The following is a 26,630-nucleotide window of genomic DNA, read 5'->3' as shown; positions in this document are numbered from 1 at the left end:
AAACGTTTTCATCTCCGGCACAGGTACGTGTGACCACCTTGCCATCTTTGCTCGAGCTGGAGTCTGAAGTACCTGCTCACTGTATCTATTCGTCTCGGAAACGAGATGCGCCCAAAGCTCCTCAGTAAAAATAAGATTAAATGCCTGCAACGGTGTGGCATCTGCAGGTAAATCGACTTTCACCCCTGGTGTGCGGTTGAAATCTCTCCGTCGATTACGGTGGTAATTGTCAGTCTTCCACTCACATTCAAACCCTTCAAAATCATCCTCAAACATATGGGCTAGCCATAAATCTCCATCAACTGGGTCAGCACGTTCATAAGCATCATAATCAAAGCCAAGAAACTCCTCACAATCGCTCCCGTCTGAAATGTCTTCCCACTGAAAGTCCTTAACTTTTTTTTTTTTTTCGATGTCACTTAACTTCAAAACAATGACACGAGGAACATGACGACACTCTCACGTGTCTAATATAATGCATTTAATTTGCGCAGAGGTGAATAATTGGTGCAAAACAACCTTATACATGAAAAAAGACGTGTACGCTTTCCCGGCCTTAAAGGCATGGTTGGTAATCCTGTTCAGAAACACATTTTGTAATACTGGGTGAAATGGTCCGTCTGTCCTGAGAGAAATCTATACAAGATGTATTTAGAAAAAGGGACGAAAATAATCAGACCTCTGTGGCAGCTGCAGGACTGAGAAAGAGCTGACCAATCCGAGATCAGCGTCCCGCTGATCTCGGATTGGAGCGCCTACAAAAACCAATCAGATGCCTCTGCTTTCTGCCTACGCCCCCCTCTGTCGGCTCCCTGCTCCGTGTGCGCATGCGGTTCTACCGGCTTTGGATGAAGCACTGACGGAATGGGGAGGGGGGGTGGAGCTTAGAGGAGGGGACACTTTCGAATCTTGCTAGCTCTCTTGCTAGCTCTCTAGGATTACCTACCATAGCTTTAAAGGTAGAATAACGGCGCCCCTGTCTTTAAAGGTAGAAATTCAGCAACGCTTTCCCGGCCTCAATGGGTTAAAAAGGAGCTAAATAAGTGTGGGTAATTTCTGAAATTCCAGGTTTAGCCCCCATCATCTCCACTGCTTGCCCTCTCATCGGCTGTAGGTCCTCATTCACCAACTCCTTCCCCACCAACTGCCCCTTACCAAATAAGCAAGAATTTCTGTGGGAGACCTCTGTGTTAGGCTCATAAATTGTGTCCTTATAGCTTTCACACAGAGCAACTGACAACAACTGATTTGTCTCAGATGCAGGCCATTTGTCTGCAACCTTGAACATTGTTTGCAAGGTGTCAATCGAGCTTAAAATCTTGTCGTGTGACTTTAACAGATGGGTAGATGAGAGGTCTGAATGTGCCCTGTGTTTCAGTAAAAGTGTGTTTTTGTTTAGGCATTTTCACCTCAAGGCAGTCATTGAAGAGGAAGAGCGTGACGTGTTCTCCACGGTCACATGGCTGGTCACCAAGAGCAATCGTCTCCACGCGGTGTACCAGGCTACGATGGGAGGACAACAAGTTGGCCTGAAAAAGAAACAAAAGAAAATAATGCTCTGAACAGGCTCCAAAATATATACTATTATTTTACAGTATGTTGTCATGCCAGTTCATATGAACTAAAAAATAAATATAATTCTCAAACCTACAGGACATCCATCGACTTCATAAACAACATCAAAGATTTGCTTCTGGCCCTCAGTTTTCCTCTTGTCCTCGTTGATGTGACTAGTGGAGAAAGAGTTAAGAGAGAAAGAACAGAGGCGAACAATGTAAGAAATGCTGGGAAAAAATAAATCTGTTACTTGGCCAACAGAGAAATATCACCAACAAGTCTAATATGCCATCAACTTAACAAGCTGTCCATCCAACCATCAGCTGACCTATCAGAAATAAAAACTCTCCCAAACCAGGATTAGCTGCAGATGTATACTTCAACCACTGTTAAGTAAATTACATTCTGCATCAAATGCTTTAATTCTTGTGTATTTTAATGTTTTCAAATCATTTTCCAGCTCAAATATTCTCCAGCAAATCTCAACAATTCTCAGTGGGGTTCGGGTCATGAGTCTTTGTTGTCCAATCCATGCATTAAAATGATATCTCAGGCTGCTTGAACCAGAAATTCAGGATTTGGTGGGAATAACCCTTTGATTTTGTACATTAATATAATCAGCGGATTTCATTATTTAGCCACGTGACATAACCTATACTTGACTAATTAAATGAACCTCGGATCATAATGCTGCCTTTAGCATTCTGTGACTTCACAGTCCCAAGTTTAATAATGACGACAAGATGAAGAGACAAAGACGTCCTTCCGACAGCACGCTTCCGAAGTGTTCCGCAGTCCATTTAGTGTTTTTCTTCTTTGTTTGACACAGTTCAATCATTTGACCTTGCTGAACAAGAGTTACATCTTTTCCATGACCATAGGAAATGTCTTCCAACATTTTTGTTTACGTAATCAGAAGCTCTAAATGTTAGCCAAAACATGAATCACTGCAGTACTTTTCCCAATGAGAGGCAGTTACCACTTTGCTTTCTTAAAGCCTTAAAGTAGTGCCTCCCTTTTATCCAGGCAGGGTTAAAAACATCAACTGGGATTCAAATGTGATCTTATTTAGAACAGGTTATCACAGGAGACGGGCTACAAGTTATCCTGATATGGATTTAATTTCACATTTTCACCAACCTCAGAGCAAGAATGACCAAATTCTTACCAAAGAGACAACAAAGGCAGAAGAGTTAAGGAAATAAAAACTGCGTAGTCCCTATCAATCCAAAATAACTAACAGCTGACGTAGTAAAAGCCATGTAAACTAGTGTTTTATAAGCCCCAACGACAACATTTAACTAAAAAGTCAGCGCAGTTAACTGAAAATGAACCTAAACTTCCAGCAGTAACCAGGTGTTGTCAATGAATGATGAGACAGATGGATAATTGGTTAGAACATATGATCCTTAATGTTAGGGTTGACACCCCAACATTATGATTACATATATTCAAACAAAATTTATCCTCATCTTATTGAAGCAGTCAAGACTTGTATAACAGGTCAGAATGAACTAAGTATCACAAATCAATAAAGCTATGTTAAATGTTCACAAATGAAAGGTTAAAGGGGATAGAGAATCAAAACCATCTTTTTCACGTTTTTGGTGTTAGTTCTGAGTCTCCCCGCTGTGGGGAGTACACACGAAGTGCCAGCAAGTGTCAGAGCATCTGTTTCAAGTACTCCGCCTTTTTTGAATTGCCGCCAGAAAATGGGCAAATCCGTGTTTGAGCATTAAGTGACGTATCTTTTGGCGCAATCGCCTCCCCAGACCCAAATCCACAGCCACCCCCTTTCAGACACGCCCCTTCAGCGACAAACAGGAACAGGTGTGCCTTCCAAGGCTGTGAAAGCGGACTACGGTCGTTACATATTCTTCCCCCGGAAAGCAATGTTCGCGATCAATGGCTTTTATTTATTTTTAACAGCATCCCCAGTACATACAACCGCCGACTTTTCCTTTGCTCTGCGCATTTCACGGAGTACAGTTTCACAAACCTTGCACGATTCCGAGCAGGCTTCAGTCGGAATTTAATGCTAAGTAGAGGGTCAGTTTGCAACAAAATCAACCCCAGCAATCAGTACAGCCTGTAAGTATCACATTTTATTTGGTTTTAAATGTGTGTTGTGCCATATTCCTGTTGTAAGAATTGCACGTTAGCTCTGGTTTGTTCATCTAAAGGGAATGAGCTTTCTTTTCAGTGAGAGCAAGGGCAGCCAATCAAGCAACGGCAACTGAATAGCGCCAACACTTACCTGCATTTCATAATGAGGTTGCCAGATAAGCTCTGAAACGACGCCAATAAGGGCAAACGACGCATTCTAAACCCAGCATAGTAACATAACTGTTTCAGAGAGCCTTTTAGGGAGGTTCTGAGCCATTACAGACCCAACCAATTTTTTTTGGGCTACATATCACATCACAGAACAAGGATTAATGCCCCATTCAACCTTTCTCTATCACCTTTAAGGAAATGCAAACTCACGTCATGACTTCTTTTAGAGACTCGATTGCTCTCTCCAGTTTCATCTTATCTGGGTTGTCATCCAATGTGTGTTTCTTTATGTCTGCAATGTGAAAAAAAGGCAGGCACGAAAAGGTGACATTCACATCGTCACTTCAGCAGGAGATAAGCCGAAGACTTGGCAAGCGTAGACGTAAAACTAAAAGACAAACAAAGGGGAAACAAACAAGGAAGTTATTTCTTCTAACAAAGGAGTATCCGTCGGTGTGTGTTACCGTTGAGAAGAAGGGCAACACTTGGCAGTCTTTGCACTGGTCTGATGAGCAGCTCCTCAAGTGTCTGCCTCCCACACTCTGGCTTGGCCTGGTTTATCTGTAGAATCAAAGAGTTTTTATGATGGTACGTATGCTAAGCTACACACTGACTAAAAGAAAATGTCTGTGCAGCTCATTAACCATTTTCAAATGAATGTCAGCTTGTTCAAATGTACTGAAGGCATTTTTGCGTGTCACCATGTTCGAAAAGCACTTACAAATTCACGGCCTCACTTCTACAAGTTACAGTGATCGTGAAAGTTCTCATCATGTAGAAAAAAACTGAGAATCAGATTTATCCATCGGTGGATTTAATCAACTGAGCTTTCATAAACATATCAAAATTATCAAGACGGACACATTTATAAACTTAAAGAAAGAATTTTGTCTGTTTTTTCCAACATCTGTTTATTTATGACTATTTCTGAGGGTAGTGCTGTGCGATATGGACAAAATGATATATCCCGATAACAATAAATATCCCTAAATAGTATTTTTTCTTAAAATTATATATAGATATATGTATATCTATATATAGATAAACATATATATGAAACGAATCGCAATTTCGGAAATTTTGAATGGCAGTGGCGCCTGTGATTTGGCGGTGTCTGCGGGACTGCTTGTCATAAGGGAGGCCTTTGGTCAACGATTCGTTCAGGCTCGTTTGGTGTGTTTTTTTTCTTCGCTTATGGTAGTTTGTCGCATCTTCACGCCGTCTCCGTTTTTCATGTCATCTCTTTAAGTGATAGAACAGATTAGACATGTTCGAATTGCTAGTAACGACTTTTTTGTGGCATGTTTTGCAAATTACCGTCGTCTGGTCGGTGTCTGACTTTTTAAATCCAAACCAAAACCCTCTTTTCGCCACTAATCCCTCCCTGGGTTTCGTTCCCATTGTGCTTTCCATCGTACTCTCCGCCAAGCTCTCCGCCTCTGCCTTGTTGTCGTTTGTGTCAATGCAAGCTCCCTTAGCACTGCAGTAAATTAGTCTTTGCGGGTGACGTAAAAATGCTACCGCAAAGTGGTGGTAGCGTTGCTGCAGTTACATTTAGCCTTCATTCATTGTTCAGATGTGTAACAATGTATAATTTTAAATTTAAAAAACGATATAAACAATAGAGAGCTATATTGTACGGTAGACATCTTTATATTGCACTACGACATATATCGTAATATCGCACAGCGCTATCTGAGGGGTGAGCTGTGTCTTTGAAATGGAGATACAATCCTTTAAATGCAGATACTGCTGTGGGCAGAAATAGGTTGATGTACAAAGGCCTACTCTTTCAAACAGCAATAGCTCAGGTGGCTGAGATGCTGTGAAGTGAGGAATCCTACTCTATGTATGGAACATGGCTCTCATTGCAGTACTTGTCTGACTTGACCTTTAAATACCAAACTTGAAAGACTGATAACATGATGAATTGCAACTCATCCGGCAGCATTACTTCTAATGTAGGAATCTAGAGAGGAGACCGAAATTACAGTAAAACATAGGGTCACAGGGATGGACAATGAAAAAAGGTAATCGTCCATCATTGAGTTGTCTAACCGAGGCCAACAAATCTGGATTCTCTGGACAGAAACAATTAGATTCTAATGCTCATTTCAGAAAATGTGAACATTTTTTATGTACTTCTTTTGTCTACAAAGAGAAACTTCCCAAAAGGTGCAGATGCAGAGATTTTATAGTGGAGCTCTGCAAAAACTGAAAAAAAAGAATCTGGTTCAAACTGAATTGTCATACCTTAAGGAATGCATGGAAGCGTGGCTTTTGTTTCTCACATCGAACAATGGTCTCTTTGCTCATTTCAAAAAAGTTGACAAAAGGGGGGTAGGCTTTCACCAGCTCTTTAGACTGTAGAGAGAGAAGATTAAGATGATTCAGAGGACAGAAACACAACTTTACTGATAGCAATGACAGCAGCAGCTTTTAGCCTTTCCCAAGCTGTAGCCATTTCCAACAGCCTTTACATCAAACTATTTCCCTTTTTAGGTACAGGTAGAATAATTGCCAATTAAATATATTCATTTCACCAACTGAAAGAAATTCATATTTTACAATTCAAAATAGTGAACTCTATATCTGCAAAGCAGGAAGCAGCTCTATAATTCAGCCTCTACCCCACACATTACACTCACCCTTCCACTCTTAACACACACACACACACACACACACTCACCCTTCCACTCTTAACACACACACACACACACACACACACACACACACACACACACACGCACACACACACACACACACACACTCACCCTTCCACTCTTAACACACACACACACACACACACATTCCACTCACCCTTCCACTCTTTACACATACACACACACACATACATTCCACTCACCCTTCCACTCTTAACACACACACACAGTTGAGTAAGAAAGACGTTTTTCAGATCGTTCCGGCAGTTTTTGTCAAAAAAGTAGCGGATGAATAATGTAGCAACCTTTTGAAAACACACTGCCTCTTTGCTCCTCTCTGCTTTAAGCCCAGAGAGGGAGCCTGCGTCTAGATGCATTATAATGGAGCAGCTAAAGGAGATGAGGTGAGGTGAATCCATTCATGTATTAAACTTGAACTCACATATTTGAGAATTATGTCGCCAACACTCCTACTTTCTGACCAGTCTGTGAGGAGCTCCTCGAGGTCATTCTGGGGAACAAACCAACATGTCAAACAACATTATAGAAGTTACATCACAATTATGTTGTCAATCCTGGATTTCACCGTTTAGAACATGCTACCTTTATTCTGGTGTGAACCTCGTAGATGTCTGGGATACTGCCAAAAATAGTCTTGATTTCCTCTTGGGCCAGGATGGGTCCCCCAACTTGTCCTTCTTTTTCTAATGGATTCTTGAAAAGCTAGAACAAAATAAATATGAAATAAGCTAACAGGTACATCCTATTAACTAACAAGCTTCCAAAACAGCCACAAAAATTAAAAAACACATAAGCAGCATGCGTTATCGCTGCTAGGCATGGGCCGGTATGAGATTCTGACGGTATGATAACCTTAGGCAAAACTATCACAGTTTCACGGTATTACGACTACAGCTCTAAAATGTTTATTTTGAATGTCTGTATTTAAGAAAAAAATAAAGATAAAAAACTTTTCCATTGAACAGTCTTTTATTTAAAAAAAAATAGAACATGCTGGACATTAGTGAATAAGTATTTGAACTAAATAATTTTTAAAAAATGACTTAAAAATTAAAAAAAATAAATGCAGTCTGTCCTTTAACTAAAGCTAAACCTGCAACTCAAGTTACAAGTTTACGAAATATTTTTACTGGGAAAAAAACAACACAAAATGCAAATAAATGCAAGCACTTAACCTCTGGCTCAAGATCAGAACATAAATAAATTATTGAAAAAAGTAAAAACACTTCCGCTAACTACACGACAGACGAAAGTGGAGAAGAAAACAATTCCCCCGTCAAGATCAGGAAGAGCAGCACTGTCCTCAATGATCAGCATTCTGACCCACTACATAATCCATAATAGCTGATGAGCCTGCAGAAGTTGGAATTTCAATTGGCATGCATTATGTTCCGTGCGTTATCACCATGATAGTCTGTTATAGTACTCAGAATATTGTTATAGGACTTTTAAGTGTATTGTGTTACCTTTTCTCTATTTTTTATGAAATAGTGTGCTTCAGTGGACACACTTGGGAATTATCTTATTACTTTCAGGATGCAATAGCAATAATAATAATAATAATAATAATAATAGATCGGTTTTATTAAGCGCTTTTCATAATACTCAAAGCCACTTCCAGTGAATGAATTAAAGGGATAGTTCGCCTCTTTTGACATGAAGCTGTATGACATCTCATATAGCAATATCATTTATGAACATTGACTTACCCCCTGCTGCGTCCTGTGAGCCGAATTCCAGCTGAGTTTTGCGTTCCACGAAGGTAGTCCGGCTAGTTGGCTGGGGTCAAAAAAATAAAGCGTTTTGCTTCTCAAACAAATATCCGTTCAAAAGAGTAATACATTTGCATCACAAAATGTTGTCCAGGAAAAAGTCAGACCTCACTTCGCTTGGCGCTATTTTTGCCTCCCTTGATATCAATGCGTCCAATGTAAAACTGTGCAGACCGAAGAGCAGACCGAGCAGTCCCCTGCTTCCAAGCACTAAACACCGTAACAGGTGCAACTATCGCTAGGTGGCTAGGGACTGCTCGGTCTGCTCTTCGGTCTGCACAGCTTTACATTGGACGCATTGATATCAAGGGAGGCAAAAATAGCGCCAAGCAAAGTGAGTGACTGACTTTTTCCTGGACAACATTTTGTGATGCAAATGTATTACTCTTTTGAACGGATATTTTTTTGAGAAGCAAAACGCTTTATTTTTTTGACCCCAGCCAACTAGCCGGACTACCTTCGTGGAACGCAAAACTCAGCTGGAATTCGGCTCACAGGACGCAGCGGGGGGTAAGTCAATGTTCATAAATGATGTTGCTATATGGGATGTCATACAGCTTCATGTCAAAAGAGGCGAACTATCCCTTTAACAGCAAATTCCCCAAAGTTCTGCCCAACTCCGTCAGTGAGTTCTGGGAGTTGACGTGGTCCCTATGCTGTTTCAGTGCAGTGTCGTACAGGTGCCTGTACCGCACTTCTTCGCTGAGTCTGGATTCCAATTGGTCCATCCTGTTTGTCATTCTCTGAGCAAATTTGGACTGGTGCACGACTACGCTACTACTACAAAAACCAGACAGGGGGAAAGGTTTGGCAGCCATCATACAGCCTGCAGAGCTGCCTGCTGTCACTCACAGCAAGCGGAGGTGCGCGGGGGGAGGGCCACTACGCTGCAGCTGCACACTGCGTGAGGGACCTCCACGTTCTCTCTGACGAGACGCCACAAAAAAATAAATATGAAAAAAAAACGCTCATGGGATGGTATGACAGAAAATTTTAGTGGTTTTGAAACCTTGACTTTTTCATACCGTGGTATACCTTGAAACCGGTAACCGGCCCATGCCTAAGCGCTGCCATTTTTAAAGTCTAGGCATCTGTAATGAATTGCCTTTTATTAGGAGATAAAATACAGACAGTTGTTTGCCAAATGCTCCAGTGGTGAGAAAACAGTTGTAGAGAAATAAGTCACTGTGTTCCTGTTGTGTCTTATTGACAATTTCTATCAAATTGGTCAATTGCCCGACATCTCAACAAGGATGCTCGATATCTTCCTTTCCAAGAGTCAGATTTAAACAAAAATAAATAAATAAAAGGAGGTTGGACTGATTATGAAATGAGAATGAATCACTAGCACTTCAATCATTACAAAATGTTTGGATCATTAACATCGTTCAATTGTACTTTGTTTAATTTTCTTAAAATGAAACTACAGAAGCACCCTCAAAGAAACCATAACCAGATGGCAGGAAGATGAAGACGAGACAAACAGAAATGGTCAGGTAGGTCACATCGTCCCCGACTCATCTGCTGAGGCCTACTGATAAGACAGGCCAAGTTAAAGTGTGCATGTGCCTGACAAACATAGCCTATTAGCAAACCTCTGAGGAAGTGTCAAACTGTGCTCATTGCATGATCGTGGAGACGCACACCTACCTGTAGGATAGTGCTTAAAATCTCTACATAGTTCCTTTCGGTCTGGTAGAGTTCCTTGGACACCTGCCACCTGGCTGGCTGCTTGGAAATCACCGGAGTTGAACTCTTGGATGGCTTCGAACTCTCTGGAGGAAGAGAGAAACTTCTTAACAGTGCAGTAAGTAGAGCAGGACACTGCCTTGTGTCCTTAAACTATCATCACATTAAATATAATGGGATCCAAATTGCAAAACAGTTGGAGATAAATATAAATGGTGAATTAATGCATTCATCGTTCAAGCCAATGTTTTACTCACAACAGTGAAATGTGAATAAAACTATTCAAATGTTGCTCATCTTGTATATAATGCAGGCATGCAAACTGGTCAGGGGTGAAAAAGGTGAGAAGGGTACACGGACACACGGCACGCGCGGAAAAGCGGAAACATGAGACGCATTAAGTTGTAAATTATACAAAATATATATTATAAAATATACAGTATGTCCCATTTGCATTAAGTAGAGAACAGCTGTGCAGCATAAAAGATGAATTTATAGGTACAGTAGGCCTATCAATTGCATTTACTGTACTATTATGTGTTTGATATATAACATCACAGGTCTTCAAAAGCATTTAACTGTAGTATCATACATTTAATTACATTAAATTTAACGAAAAATTTAGTCCCATGGTCCTTAAAGGGATACTACAAGTATGTAGGATTAAACGTTTAATTAATTACTGCCCCAAGACAGCCTATGCTTAGTAATAGCCTGAACGATGACTCTCCCGACCACTTTCACGGTCCGCTGTCATTAAACCACGAAAGTGAACGTTTGGCATGCCGAGCCAAACGAGCTCCACGGGAAAAACTTATATCAGCAATTCACTTGACGTACCGCCAGAGACAAATTTGTATCGACAGCTGGCACTCTAACAGAAAAACATTCTCGCGGCAAGCTTAGTTAAACGGCATTTTTTCATGACAGTGTAAGTTTTGAGACATGCATGCCACGAGCACTACGTAATCCTACATTGTGCCCCCTTTTAACTTCGATTGATGGTGCATCATACTGGATGAACACGAGTGCACCTGTAGGCTGTCATCATCAACGGGGGTATCAACGGGGGTGTGGGCGAACAGCGAGGGGATGGGGGTCGCACTCTCAAATACGACCTGTGGCAGAGCTCTCCGGACTCTGCATTGATAAACTCACGACGAATGAAACGACCTCCTCAAATGGGCAAAATGTTCCCTTTCCGTGATTATCGGAGGGTATTATGAAGGGGCATACCTCGTTAAAAAGCCAAGTCCGGCGACAATTAAGGTCTCCATTGACGTTGGCTAAAAGTATTAGCAAAGCCCTGAACTTGTGTGGAAGGCGCTAGTTAGCCACTCTACAGTTACCTCGAGTAGCACTAACACAAACAGCGTTCTGTGAGGCGGTGAAATATCGAGGAATTGTTGACTATTTCAAGTCTGTTATCAAGACATTTAGCTGACACTTGTATCAAAGACACTATTAAAAGCACATTAATTGATCTAACGACACAATTCGTTATGAAGACTATTTCAGGACATCAGTCAAATTGTAGCAGGGGGGTGGTCCGGGAGGGGGGGGGGGGTGGGGGTGTGAATAGGGGTTCGCCCTCCTCACTTCTGATTGGTGATAGTGGTTCTCTCACACGCCACTCTTGTCAGTCATTTGTTGTCACATAGGTCTAGTGTAGTTTTGAGGTTCACAGTTCCACTCGCTAGTTGACATGCTCACCCCCCCCCCCCCCCCCCTATTTTTTTTTCTCCTCGGATCTACGCGATTCAGAAGAATGACCCATTTTGATTTCAAAACGGCGAATTTCGCCGAAAGGTGGCAAGTTTGCATGCCTGATAATGGCAGCATGTGAACCACTTTGTAAACCACTCAAGTATGACTATTTTCCCTCCCTTGTTTGTATAAATTTTTGTTCTAATTTAATGGTTCCAACAGAGGGAAAAATTGTGTTGAATTTTCCAAATATCTATTGTGCTCCAAGTAAACCCAAAGCACAGACTTGATGTACTGGTAACTGTATCCAAGAGTTTCCCATTTTTGTTCCTACACAAAACATAAAAAGTAACATTTTCACACACACTAGATGTTGCATGCTGTAACAGATTTCTTGATTCTTGGAAAGTGACATCAGAACATCATTTGTGTGTCACGTGGTCTTCCTTACAGACTAATTCTGACTGTAGATAAGGAGTTTCATGGAATTTTACTAATTAGTTTGTCATTTCAAAGTAACATATAACTATTATGTAGGGCTGGGCGAGTTAACTCTTTAATTATTAATTATTTAACGTAGATAAATATTTTATCGTGCATTAACCCAGGTTTTATTTTTTATTTAAAAATTAATAATAATAATAATGCATTCTTTGGAGGGGCTTTTGTGCCTTTAATGGATAGGAAAGTTCCAAGAGACAGGAAGCAGGGGGCAGAGAGAGGGGGAACAACACGCAGCACAGGGCCGTCCGATAAGGGACTGGTATCTGTAAACACTGTCAAGTTGAATTGTCTTCTCACTGTAGTAGTTCCAGTCTAAAATATCACTTAAAGGCAAAACACACAACTGATACCAGCAAGTCATTCAAGGAAACAGACAGTGGAGCGAGGCTTCTACATAAAGATGCTGATGTTAAAAGTGTGTTTGAAAAAACATGTTATGGCACTTTGATGCATATGGCAGCACATTTAAAATAAAACTAAATGCTAAAAGCTATACACTACTTTTGAATTCATTTTTGGATTTTGCGTACAAATGCGATTAATCGTGATTAATCAGGGAAATCATGTGATTAATTAGGTTAAAAATTTGAATCGCTGCCCAGCCCTACTATTACGTTGAGAGTCTTAAATCAACATTTGTCCAGCAGGGGTGTCCATCCATCCATTTTCTATGCCCGCTTAATCCCACTCAGGGAGGGGGGCTGGAGCCTATCCCAGCTGCCATTGGCAGGTACACCCTGGGCAGGTCGCCAGTCCATCACAGGCTCACACAGAGACAAACGAGACGCACAACCATCCACGCTCATACTCACTCCTAGCGACAATTTAGAGTCACCAATTAACCTGATTTGCCTGTTTCGGGATGGTGGGAGGAAGCCGGAGAAAACCCACGCATACACAGGGAGAACATGCAAACTCCACACAGAAAGAACCCCGCTGGGATTCCAACTGGCTGTGAGGCGATGGTGGTAACCACGACACCACCGTGCAGCCCCAAGCAAGGGTGTATCAAAGGTAATAGAGCTTTGGCTAAGAGGAACCATTAGTTTGGAAAGACAACCAAATAACCAAAAGTATAATTTTTATAAAAACTTGGACAATCTTTTTAAATGTCAAAGATTAAGTTGGCTGTGCAGAAAAGTCAAAGCATAGAAATATTATAAGTACACTGAAGGCTTACTCAATTAGAAAAAACAGAAAACTTGGATTACAAAAAAAGTTAACAAAAGAGGAGTTGGTTTTTTGCTAAGGTCATAAATGGATGGTCTGAATTTAGCAGCTGGTCTACAGTTGATTCACTCGAGATGGCCAAGCTGAATGGAAGGGGGAAAAAAACAAACATTTCTGTAGATTGGGTTGTACGCTACCACAACCTACCGTCGACGGGGGGGGTTCATTCGGTGTCAGCAGTCTATGGCTGCTGCCCCTAAACCACAGATGCCAAGCGGCAGAAACGAGTTTGCCACCATTGACTGTCCAGTTACCAGTGCTGGCTTATCATTGGCCTACTGCTGATAGTATATAGCCTTGGCTGGGACTGCTCAATAGTCTTCCTTTTGGCTCTTTAACCGTTTCACATAGGTCAGGTTTTAGTCCAGAGGATAAAATCCCAGAGAAAAGCTCCTGCGATTAAAGAAGCTTTAGCCAAGAAACATGCTTATTAAAATCACAAATATCTTGTAAAGTACATGCACAGGACTGCACCTGGACTCACACTTACTATTGTGAACTTCCTTCGTACTATCCTTCATCAGAGGATTGTGTTCGGATTGTAACACACAGACACAGAGCGACAGTTCATTCACTGGTAAGGATGTCATTATACTTCTATATTTATATAGCGCAAACGGCTGTTTTAATGTTCAAAATCTAATGAACTGAACCTTGAACCAAAACCTAACCTCCAAAAGCTTCTTGCTGTCGCTCTTCATTTGGTAGTTGACAGGTACTTTTACTCAGGTGGGACCTTTTCCTCTTCTCTTTCCTGTCTGCTCTACTTGTCCCTTCTCTGGTTTTCCTTCTTCTTGTTCTATTCCTGGTCACAGTACTGTCTCCTAACATGTCTTCTGAAATGAAGAGGGGTGTGTATATTCTCTTATGAAAGAGAAACAATCAGCCATAACACAAGCACAAAGTGGTCAATAGTTAGAAGGAGTGGTTTCTTTTTTTTACCCATCATTCTCTTCTGACTTTCACCTGCCAAGGCTTTGCACGTCTCAGGAGTGTTAGAGATGTCCAGCAGAGAACCGATGGAGAGGGAGTGCTCCGCTGATGGCCGTTTACATAGTGGAGGAAAGGGGGATATCTCTGTCTCCTTGGTGAGCTGAGCTAGCGTATCCCTCAGACGCCGACGCTTTCGGCTACTGTTGGGAGTCGTGAGGGACAGTAAGGAGACCGCTTTCTTCATGACTGGGCTGTCGTTCTGAAGGGACATTTGACAAAAAAATTGATTAATAAGGGACAGGGAGGATATATATATATGCTAAAGTGTTGTGCTCAACACAGTCAATGCAGGTGTGAAATCAGTGCATTAAAAACAACTGAATACATGTGGAGCAGCAGAGTTTCAGTCTGGGGTTATTCAAAGTTTAAAGGTACGGTATGCTTCAGTAGTACTGGTCACCAGATTCAGGTCATAATGACAATTACAGAACAAATGAAGAGGAAGAGAAACTTTCATCTGAAGAAGAACTTTTGAGATGGGTAATTAATCAAACCCATCTTATCTTTATGCATTCATTCGAGACAGAAAGATGCGCTCGATGGAGAGATAGAAAAATATGCTTCCATAGATAAATATTATCAATCAATCATCACTCACCTTTTCATATAGGTACATGGATTCTCCAGCCCGAGCATCCATCTGAATGCTTCCCCAGAACCACTTTTACAAGAGAAACAATTTTTATTTTACTACATTTAGTAGCAATGTGGTGGCTAATGTATGCTGAACAACAAGGTGATAAATATGAAATCAAAGATGAAACAATGGTCAATTAATAATGCAATATTACAATAATGGAAAATTGAAATGGTCTGGTTATTGACCGTGGATGTACAATATTTAATGTCATGGTACATCAGTGCCAGTTTACCTCTTGTTTGACCACAAAGAGTTTCTCGCTGGGTGAAATTGGAAGCTCCTTTACCGAGTTTTCCTCCACCACCATATGTGTGCATCTCTCATCTCCAACTTCAAGGTACCTGCCACCTTTCACAGAGGAAAAGATTGATTAAAGATTTTATATATATATATATATATACATACATACATACATACATACACACACATATATATATATACATACATACATACATACATACATACACACACATATATATATATATACATACATACATACATACATACACATTCTGGGCTTCTAAAGGGAACTAAATTCCTGAGCAAGGCTCCTGTAACTTTCTACAGAGAAGCAAGGGCAACATCCTAAGTGTATTCACCCAAACATGTCATGGTATGTGCACTCTGCAGAGGTTAAGTTAATCTGCTAGTCTACAAAAGCCCAGATATAATGGTGAAGTGTGGCATCTCTGCAGAAGCCAAAGAAAACCAGGAGAAAACAGCCAGACAATGTACGTGGAAGCATCACAATTGCCATTCCCATTGTCATTCCAATTGTTGGAGATGCACCGAATTTGGAAGTCAGGTCACAAAGAAATAAAAATGAAAATGGATGAAGGATTGCAACTCTGTGTGCATTTATCAAGCTTCACTTATGTAAAAGTATTTATTCAACCTAAGTTTTTAAGTCAGTACAGTTAATAATAATTGCGCTGTTGTTTACCATCCTGTTACAAAGTAAAACTGCTGTTCCTGAAACACTGTAGCTGATCTATTGGGGCACACACCATGCTTAAGAGTCCTTTCCTCCATGTTGGCCTTTTCTTCCTCCAAGAAACCCAGAAAACTGAGAATGCAGTCTTGGAAAGGAGGAACTTTGAACTTGGTTCGAAACTCCTCTTTGCTTGCATGAAAATCCCTGATGAAATTAGGGAGGAAGAAAAAAAGATTACTATGAAACATCATTTCTGAACTTCTACATCACTGACATGCCCGTATGACTGATGTCACATATACACACACAAACATTACACATATATATATATACCAGAGGTGGAAAGAGTACTGAAAAATTGTAATTAAGTAAAAGTATCTTTACTTTGCCTAAATTCTACTCAGAGTAAAAGTAAAATTACCCATCTCAAAATTTACTTGAGTAAAAGTACAAAATTACTTCATTTAAAATGTAATTTGAGTAAAAGTTACTTAATTACTTTCAGTTTCTTAATGCAAAAAAGGATGAGTTATGAATCAAATTCAGTACAAGTTGTTTTAATCTATTTCGAGGTGTATTAAAGTGCACATCCACACTTGCAAAAGTTCAACTGGGCTCAGGAACATACTTCCTCACAAGGACAGTCACAACTTGTACCATAATTATGGAATACCCTGAACATCCTCTCCATGAGACTGTTATCGGAAAACAGAGTCTCTTCAGTCAAAGGCTTCTTCAGTTTGGATGCAAAACGGACCGCTACAGGAAATCTTTCCTGCCCACAGCCATCAGCATCTATAATAACTCCTTGATTTAATTGAGTTACATCAACATTTAATTTCCCTCTGGGTTGTCCAATGGACAACACTATGATAAGAATAAAGAAATTTAAACTACAATCAAAGTATTAAAAAAACTAAATGCACACAAAATTAAGTGCCCACAGGATACCACAAATCAAACTAAAATGCCACAGGATCCCACTATTCACAATAAAATGCTACAGGATCCCACATGTCAAAATAAAACAAAATGCCCACAAATCTGCCAATAATCTACAACTTTAGACCGGAAAAGCTCTTGTTCAATTTCAGCAGCAGCTGATTTTTGAAGTTTTTTGCTGTAATCTTGCTCTCTTTGCTGTGAAGAGCAACCCGGCTGAACTAAAAAGCCTCTCACAGGCAGCTGAGGCTGGAAGGCCTGTGTTGAGTTTCAGAGACAGCTTCTTAATGTTTGGGAAGGAGTTCAGCAGGTCCATGCTCTCCGACACACAGGCAAGGTACCCTCCAATTCCCCAGAACCCTCTGACCTGCGGGACTTCATTGTGGAATAACAATAAAAAATGTTTATGTTTTGATAAAATGCCGAGATCCAAATATCCAAATACTGACGTCGGAGCCCAGTCCACTGACTCGGTAGCCAACAACGCGCTGGGGCAGCCTTCAAAACAAAGCCCAAACGTAGCCCGTATTACATTACTGTTGATTGGCATTTAACAACATAATACTTTACTGCACTACTACAAAACAGTTAGATTTCGCACATACCTTTGACGAAGTGGTCACCGCAGACACGAGCATTTGCAGATTCAGCTCCTCCAGTCTGTAAACGTAGGTTAACTATCCACTTTTTACGGCGTTGTTCTGTGAGTTTTTTTCCATTTCTCACCTCTATGGGCGATTACCTTAGGTACTCGATAGTAACCCTTTCCCTTCTCTCGGTTAGACCGATTGCAAGCAACATCCAAAAACGGCACAAAACTGAGGCATGTTGGGCAAAAAGTGGCAGACAAAACACAGTGTTTTCAATGGGACCCAGCTCAGGTTGCCCACCACTTAGGTTCGCGCGCTTAGAAAGTACGGAAGTGACCTCAAGTGAAACCCAGCTATTGACTTTCAGTTCCGGGACAGCTGTTCAAATTTCCGCCCGCATTTCATTTTTCACCATAAATATTTGTTTTACTCAGTAACGTGACGGGTTTCAAATGTAGCGAAGTAAAAGTACTTGGGTCAAAATGTACTCGAGTAAAAGTAAAAATTACACATTTCAAAAACTACTCAGAAAATTACAAATTACTCATAAAAAGTACTCAATTACAGTAACGTGAGTAAATGTAATTCGTTACTTTCCACCCCTGATATATACATACATACATATACACACACACACACACATATATCATATCTATATGGGTCTCTTTCTATAGATCTATCTAGATATCTATATATCGCCAACTTCAAGCAGTCACTGCATGTAAGGGCTATGCAACACAGTACTGAACATGGCTGCTTTAAAGCACCATTACTTTGTCCCAAACATGATGAAATGAAGGGCGTTATGCATAAAAAGTGTTGTAATTTCTGCATGGTGGAACTAAATGGATGAAAATGACTTTGAATCAAAGTCTGGAATGTGAACTTTAATCAAGTCTAAATCGTTTGAAACAGAATTCTACACTGAGGAGCAGAATGGTCATTCAAAAAGAAAAACGGACTTTGTCCCAAACACTGCAAGTGTGTTAGTGCTGTCAACTTACAGATCATCTCTCCTCTCCCAAGCCTTTTGAATCCATAAAGGTGTGAGGATGGGAGTCCCCATGCACACTGCCAGCTGAGAGATACGGTTCAGAGGGAGAAGAAAAGGATCAAAAAGATGTCATGAATAGGGCTGGGTAAAAAAATCGATTAAATCGATTTTGGATCGATTTCATTTAAAATTTGCATAATCGATTTGTAGGGCATGAGATCGATTTTTTTTTTTTTTTTTTTTTTTAATTTTTTTTAATTTTTTTTTTTTTTTTTTTTTTTTTCATGAATGATTTTTTTCATGAAGTTACTGGTTCCAATCCACAAGGCTACGGTAAGAACCATGTGTTCCCCAGTCCAAGCAGTCATCAACCCACTAATTCTGGGCACCTGTAATTATACCTAGAACTAAGTTAGCTACCATAAAAGAAGTGCTCCCCCAAGTGGCTAAATCTAAAACTACACTAAAACCTACCTATAGGTGAGACTAAAATGGCTCCTACAAATGTATTTAATTAAGTAGGCTGTCACGTTGAATATAGTGTAAAATCTTGCTAATACTTCTTTCCACTGGGTGGCTTCAGGTGTTACTAATATAATGTAACAATCTGTTAACACTGTCAAGCCACAGCCCTTTGAAATATTGATGTCAAAATGCAAGATTTTGAGGTTAAATCCTGGCGCCAAGAGAAGCAGATGGAACCGATTCGGATCGAATCGAATCGAATCGTGATTAATCGATTTAAAGCCCTAAGAATCGAAATCGAATCGATCCAGGAACTTGGCGGTGATACCCAGCCCTAGTCATGAAGGCTGTTATATCATAATGGAATTATTTCTCAACTCTCCCCATCATTACCCCTCATCACACTGTTACTCAGAGTCACTATGCATCACCTAAGAGGTACATCCTCTACTTCAGGCACAATACAAAAACATGTCAGTGAGATTCAAACATTTCTTTTTTTTGGTTCTTTGAGGTTAGCATGATGGCCCAAGCCTCTCCTGCAGCCCTCCGGCTAACTCACCACCAGGTGGTGGATCAGTCTCTTCACCCGGGTGTCAAAGACATGTGGTCAGAGTTTTGATAACACGATTACTAAATCAATCATTGATGTGCAGCTTTGGATGTCCTTGTGCCAGGTACACATATGTGCATCCCTATGCTCAAACAAGGTGTTTGTCATGGACAAACCCTGACTAGCGTTCACATCAGGTATTGTTCCTCCTAATCACATGCTTTGAGTTCTGCTCTAAAATTACTTGCAGTGTTTTCAGTTTTAAATTAAATGAGATACTGCTGCCTCTGCCCCTTTTCAGAAGAGTACGGTGTTAAACAACAGGCTCTAAATATAGGCATTTGACAACAAAGTAAGCCCTCGCTGATAACTTTATGTCCAAATGATCATTTGACATGTAGATATAGCTGAAACCACCAAACATCTGTCGTCTCTATCACAGGTGAATGCTGATTTTTAAGGTGATAATTAAACCCATAGACATGTTGATCTTCACCACAGCCAAAGAAGTTTTTCAATGAAGTTACAACAGTACTAAAAACTTAAAATCTTACATTTCCTGGGAATCAATTTAAAGGCAAAAAAAAAAGAAATTTTGCCTTTTTCTAGGGAAGACATTATTTGAATGCTTTATAGTACTCACTAAAAACACAACAATCTCAAATATTACCATAGGAGGACTTTACTCTTCTCATTCCACTGGCAGTTTAAGACTACTAAAATCGAGACATACCATTTCAAACATTCATGATATCCTTGGATATAGACCACAATGCCAAATTTCTAACATTATCAATAACTCCTAGTTCATTGTGTCATTTACAGATGCACCGTGTGAAAATAAAATTGTAAGATCAGAGGAAACAAAAAAAGAATGTACAAACCCTGTACTTCTCTCCATGAGTGGAATATGCAATGAGATGAGTAACCTTGGTGCTGAAGTCTTTTCGAATTATCCCACCCATGTGATGAACCAGATTCACCAACTTCTTCTACATAGACACCAGATAATCACAAGCTGAACACCAAGATTACAATCAAGGAGGACAATGTACAATATTCTGATTTCAAGATTATATATATATATATATATATATATATAAAAATAATTTTCAAAAGACATTTTTTTCTTTTCATATCTTATGACTGTTAATCAGATGACATTAGCAAGTACAATACATGATTTCAACATACCATGTATCAATTCATGGTAAAATTCTGTTACCATGTTTGTTAGAGCAGCTGTTTCCTTGCAAACAAAAACTAGAATGAGGTTAGTTAGGAGCTTGTTTGGATTTTAAGCGAGTACAGAATAATAATGTTAGTCAAACCTCACCATTTCTTCTTTGTTCCTGAAGCCGGTGAAACACAGTGAAAGGTTCAGCATGGTTGTGCAGTAAAGAGGACGACATGAAAACTGTAAAGGCTGCAAGGAGAAGAAGGAACTAAATCAGTGCAAGAAAAAGGTTGAAATATTTACAAAGACAAATCTAAGTCTATTCAAAACAGTTTTAGTCACATCATACAGTGGTCAGAAGTAGAAAGTAGTTCAATTCTGAGTTAGCAGAATCACAGATCAACATCATGAGCTCATAGCTTGTAGGTCACACAATTGGATAAAGGACTTAAATACAAAGACTGAAAACTAGACTGCCAGCCTGTGTCTTACGGCTCAGTTCCTGCAAAAAGAAAAAGACTCACTTCTTTCTTTGCAGCACAGTGCAGGACAACAGGAGGCCCGACAATACGATTATCACGTTTGTAGAGATAGTTGTAGTCAGGAGAATCAAAGGCTGTCAAGACAAACACCGTCTCAAAGTCTGTGTTCTCTCCATCTCCAAACTCCTGGACATTATCTGTCGTCATGAATGGGGTGTTGATATCCTGAGGAGGAAGAACCATAATATGGAAACAAAGATATGTGCAAAACAGACTGGTAAATAAAGGCAACATTGAAAAGTACAAAAAATAACTTGTGGACTTTAGAGCTTGAGAGAAAAGAAAGAAAGAATTAAGCCAAGTCTCACATCTCTAAAGCAGGAGGGCTGCCTCACACAATACATAATAACAGATAAATCAATGGGATTATAGTTCCTACTTTGTTGTATTTCTCAGGTAATTTCTCAGGTTTTTCCCCCCACTTCTTTCACATCGTTTAAGTTCAAAACTAGTTCAGATTTCTGTGCAGGTAAAGTTGTGATCTTGATGGATTGCTGTGATTTTGCAGTATTACTATTATTCTTAATACACCAGTCCACCACCAAATAGGAAATCCATCTCTTTTTAAAAAAGTGAATATAAATCTCACATGTCCCAAGAATATTTCTGTCATTTTTCTGAGAAGATACTGAACAGATTGAGACGGTAGGGGGCAAACAAGACTGGAAAAGTCAGTGGAGTCTCACTGTAAACCACAAACTAAGGAGGAAAACAAAGTATTGTTTATCTATTGAACTTGTTACAAAATAAACTCTCTCAGGAAATAAAAAAAAAATGTTACAATGTTAGAGTGTCAAATAGTTGTTACAGTGTTACAACACACAGCTTATTCGACAGTTATCTATTTAAAAACACACCCACTTGCTTTTTGGACAGATCTGCATGCGAGGCATGTGTATATCCCGGCTTTAACTAGCCTTGCACAAGCCACAAAAGTACATGTAGAGTTTAGTTACTTATCAAAGGGATGGATCTTTGGTAAAGTAAGGTGTTTTCCTCTGCTTTGTAATGATGTTCATTTTTAATCAATATTCTAATTTTTATATGAAAACAATTAATTGCATAAAGAGGAAATATAAAACATTAACAAAAACTATCTAAAAAAAATTCAGATTCTAAAAAAAGTCAAAGTTTCTCAGGGAAAAACCTCTAATTTAGTCTTACTGTTTTTGTGTACCAGATTTCTATTTGTCAATTTGCAACTATGGCTTCTAAATGTACAAGTCGGTCATTCCAAACATCAAAGTGAAAAGGAAAGCCTTCAAAATGACTTAATATGATACATCAGGCAAAAAGTTGACATTTTAGTGCAAATTTCTCTTTAACCACTAGATCCCCAAATAAGCTATTAAATGACTTTTTTTTAAATATTCACCCATAAATATATTCATCAGTGAGTTAATCATGCACAGTGACTGAGTTAGTGCCCGCTGTGAATTAAGGGTCATGCACCACTTCCAAGTTCCCATCAAAGTGTCAGTCATAAAGAGTGGAAGGCACTGTACTGTACCATATTGACGATAGATTTAATCATTTTCTCATTAGCACCAGCCTCGCCTTGCTTTATCTTTACCACAGGTACCTCCATTAGTCTGATGGCCTGTAAAAACCAACCACCAAGAAGTGGACATCATTTAAAAGAATAGGGAAAAACATATGGTTAAGAAGAGAAAACAACAAGGACAATCAGCATCCAATCATTTCTTACACCCTCTTAATCCAATTCAGGGTCAGAGGGGGGGCTGCAGCCTATCCCTACTGCCACTGGGTGAGAGGCAGGGTACACCCTGGGTGGGTCGCTAGTCCATCACAGGGCTATTTATATTAGGGCCTGCCAATCGATTAAAATATTTAATCGTGATTAATCCATAGATTGTTCATAGTTAACTCGTGATTAATCACAAAATATATGTTTTAATATAAATTTTAATATGTCGTAAATGCACCTTAAATAGATATTTTTTAAATACTCTTATCAACATAGTAGCAGACAAATATGCATTCTCTATGCAAATGATTTTGTATTTACATCAACAACCCAATCTTTATCTGTATGTATACATACATAAATATATATATTTCTATCCAACCAAGACCAGACTTTTAAAATGCATGAAAGCATGCTTGTCCAATCTAATTCATTCGAAATCAACCACCCCAGATAATGCGGTTGAGGTTCATATCATTCCTGCAACTCGACTCGAATAGACCAAGACATGCCTCGGTTAAAAAGCTGTGATGGAAGATTAAGATTGTGTCACTCTACTCTAATAGCAGCATGACCTGACAGAAATGACCATTCATGTAAAAGAAAGACGATGTCTGTGCAGTGAATTCGGCTGCACTCACATAGAATGATCTCCTACAGAGAAAGTTGGAGGTAGCAGAATGCCTTTCTTTCCACACACAGCCCATTGCTTTGGTAATCATTGGTTTACCAACTTGATACCACTCTCATACATGTACACTTGGAAAGGAACTGTGGATGAGGACTAATTAAACGGCCAAGCTAAACTCAATTCAACTGTTCGTGTAACCATGCATATTATCTCCCCAGCTGATCGTGCAGATTTTACAAAATGGAAGAGCACGCCAACCTTTCACTCAAAGTAGGACTGAATATGAAAAATAATGGTGGTTCAGAGTTTAAATTAGACAAACTGTAACTATACGCATTTCAAGTGAAAACGCTACATAAAATCTCAAAGGAATTATTTGACTGGTTTTGACTTTCCAGAGTTAACACTTTTTCGATACGCTAAATGTTAAATGAACTGTGAAAATAAACGATGGTATTCCGCTCCAATACTATGCCAAGTGGTAAAGCATGCTTGCTGGATCCTGTATAAAAACCACCAAGTATATCTCCCGCCTAATTCATCACAGGTGTCTATGAACCTCACCCTTAACCAGGTTGTTTTTTACATGCCTCTTGGGAAATGAACTCTCCCATTTCCTCTTTCCTACTGTTGAAGCATGGAGGGCTCCAATTCAAATAACCTAAATGTTCCATTTATGGGTTGATAAAAACCATTTGACGTAAATGGTGTGGATAGTTTTAATTTCGTAGTCAATTCTAGACAATAGTGAGGATAATTTTACATAGACCACGAAACAAAGGTTAAACTTAAAATTACTTAATATCATTCAGAAATTGTCGTTTCTCTGCTCTAAATAAACAAAGAACAACAGTAATGTTGACAAGCTCAGGTGATATGAGGCCTGCCATATTACTGGATGCCAGTTAATAACAGGATTAATATAAGAATGATGTACCTGCAGTGCTTTCACGAGTGATGCATTGCGGCCTGCCTCTCCCACCAGAACAATCCGGGTCTCCACTTTTGGCAAAATATCTGAGAAAGAGGAAAAGGGATGGAGCCTGAACGAGGATGACTGAGGAGAGAAGGAACAGTTGTGAGTGACCCTCGAAATCTTACCTTCCCCATCTTCATATGCCATATCCAGAAATGTATGATCGTTAGTGACTTCAGCAACCCTGGAATCATAAACTGAAGAATCCACCAGCAGACTCCGGGCTGTCCCTAAAGTCACCATGCTGCTGTCAGCCATGGCAGAATCCCAAGGATGCAAACAAATTCTCCACCTATTAAGATTGTTGGGAGTGAACAGAGGCACACAAAGGGAGACCACAATGTAGCACAAACGACATAGAGTTTACGTTTAAGCTCAAGAAAAAGTAACATTCACACAACAGCTTCTTCCGGCATTGCTATGAAATGGTGGTCAGTGCAGTTGGTTTGTACGTGACCAACGAACAGTGGTGGAACAAGCAATGGAACCACAGTGTTGATAATACAACGGGAGATCACCTAAAAAAATAACTCTACTTCTTTTGTTAGTGATCCTCATTATATGCTTCATAGTAAATACTGATAAAAATGCTTTAAATAGCTATAGAATTTACATCAGAGGTAGCCCAAATAATGTTATCCATTTTCACCACCTCAGTAGAAGTTAGCGTTTAATGTTTTGCGTCCAACGAGCACATAACACGCGCGCGCGCGCGCACACGCACACGCACACACACACACACACACACACACACACACACACACACACACACACACACACACACACACACACATACACATACATACACACATACATACATACATACATACATACATACATATATATTAGCAACAACACCGAACTTACCGAGTGTAAAATGCTTGGGTACCGTAAATAATATATATACAAGACAATAAAAAAAAAGTAAGCGAGCGGTCGTTGAACCAGTTAACCCCAATAGCTCTCGAGCTAACTTAGCTAGCAACAGAGCTAGTAAGTCAACAACACAACTGAGAATTCCTGAAAACTCCCCTTCGATCCACACATCTTCATTAATAAGACAAAATTATCCAATAACGCATCAAAGCGTGTTGTTTCTTTTGCGTGAGGATAATCCAAATTATCTTCTTTAGTTTGTTGACAGATAGCTACGTCGAGGTAACGAGGGGAGTGTCAATCTGCTGTTCGAGCTCAATTCAAAAATGTCAGGAAACAACGTGGCTTCGCATTGATTGGCTAGAGGTGACGGAACCGCTGCAGCTTCCGCCAAGTCAAACTGCTGATTGGTCAGTTCAATCAATTCAAGATGCGTGTTTCATAGACGGCCCAATCTTCCTACATTAAGGGACTCTCGAAAACATTGTTATATTTATACTACAATGTACCTTTAGGCTTAATTCTAACAACATTATTGAACAGTATAGCAACTAAAGCAAAAATATGTAACATAATTTAAAAAAAAAACGGTTTACTGAAATAATTAAATGATAGAACAATTATATGGAAGCATTATTGGTGAGAAACAACTGAGCATCGTGGAATTTGAACTTATAAAATATATTTTCAAATATATGTCAGTATAGTTGACCACAAACTCTTGTTCTTTCTCTCTCCCTAAAACACAATAACATCACTCAACAAACGTTCTTAAAATTTGAAACAGCAATCTGGAGAGAGAAACGTAATCTCCGTTCGCTCCAATTGACTTTTTTTCATAGGTCTTATGGAGCCTCGCAATAATTCCACATTTGCATCAATCGGTATTAATGTATTAGTTGTTCACTTTTGAAGGGTAACACATTTATAGAATAAGACTGTATATCCTCTGCTGTTGTGAATGTAATCACCATGTGAAGTTAAATATGTTAATTGTACAAATACACATATCTGTTATTTGTAATAAATCAATAAGCGGTCTTAGTCTAAGCTTCTTTATTTTACTTACAAGGCACAGAATGACACATAAGTCAGTTCTATGACAGCGAGCTTCCAAGAGTGAGTAGATCACACACTTTATAAACCTGAGCAAACATTCCATGAATATCCTTGTGAGTTTAATAGACAA

General features: G+C 39.6%; 1 protein-coding gene across 5 annotated transcripts in view; it reads right to left on the bottom strand.

The window, feature by feature from the left end:
* The window catches only part of ect2 (epithelial cell transforming 2), a 44,597-nt gene extending 18,856 nt beyond the window's left edge, over positions 1 to 25,741 (bottom strand). Inside the window, exons 1-21 of one of the 5 annotated variants that reach the window (XM_075484970.1) lie at positions 25,433 to 25,741; positions 24,691 to 24,857; positions 24,527 to 24,606; positions 22,761 to 22,850; positions 21,233 to 21,415; positions 20,868 to 20,957; positions 20,416 to 20,523; positions 18,524 to 18,597; positions 16,061 to 16,191; positions 15,286 to 15,401; positions 15,012 to 15,074; positions 14,387 to 14,612; positions 14,092 to 14,256; positions 9,941 to 10,065; positions 7,101 to 7,220; positions 6,940 to 7,008; positions 6,088 to 6,198; positions 4,299 to 4,395; positions 4,045 to 4,126; positions 1,652 to 1,730; positions 1,410 to 1,529 (exon numbers count right to left, since the gene is read on the bottom strand). In XM_075484970.1, coding sequence (XP_075341085.1) covers positions 1,410 to 1,529; positions 1,652 to 1,730; positions 4,045 to 4,126; positions 4,299 to 4,395; positions 6,088 to 6,198; positions 6,940 to 7,008; positions 7,101 to 7,220; positions 9,941 to 10,065; positions 14,092 to 14,256; positions 14,387 to 14,612; positions 15,012 to 15,074; positions 15,286 to 15,401; positions 16,061 to 16,191; positions 18,524 to 18,597; positions 20,416 to 20,523; positions 20,868 to 20,957; positions 21,233 to 21,415; positions 22,761 to 22,850; positions 24,527 to 24,606; positions 24,691 to 24,823 — 2,262 coding nt within the window. In that variant the 5' untranslated portion in view covers positions 24,824 to 24,857; positions 25,433 to 25,741. Of the gene's footprint in view, positions 1 to 1,409; positions 1,530 to 1,651; positions 1,731 to 4,044; positions 4,127 to 4,298; positions 4,396 to 6,087; positions 6,199 to 6,939; positions 7,009 to 7,100; positions 7,221 to 9,940; positions 10,066 to 14,091; positions 14,257 to 14,362; positions 14,613 to 15,011; positions 15,075 to 15,285; positions 15,402 to 16,060; positions 16,192 to 18,523; positions 18,598 to 20,415; positions 20,524 to 20,867; positions 20,958 to 21,232; positions 21,416 to 22,760; positions 22,851 to 24,526; positions 24,607 to 24,690; positions 24,858 to 25,432 lie in introns of all 5 variants that reach the window. The other 4 variants (XM_075484966.1, XM_075484967.1, XM_075484968.1 and 1 more) reach the window with 4 other exon arrangements.
* Positions 25,742 to 26,630: the final 889 nt, after the last annotated feature.

The sequence above is a fragment of the Odontesthes bonariensis genome, chromosome 15, assembly GCF_027942865.1.
Source record: "Odontesthes bonariensis isolate fOdoBon6 chromosome 15, fOdoBon6.hap1, whole genome shotgun sequence".
NCBI lineage: Eukaryota > Metazoa > Chordata > Actinopteri > Atheriniformes > Atherinopsidae > Odontesthes > Odontesthes bonariensis.
Note: the sequence above shows the minus strand (reverse complement) of the source record. Positions and strands in the feature narration are given on the sequence as shown.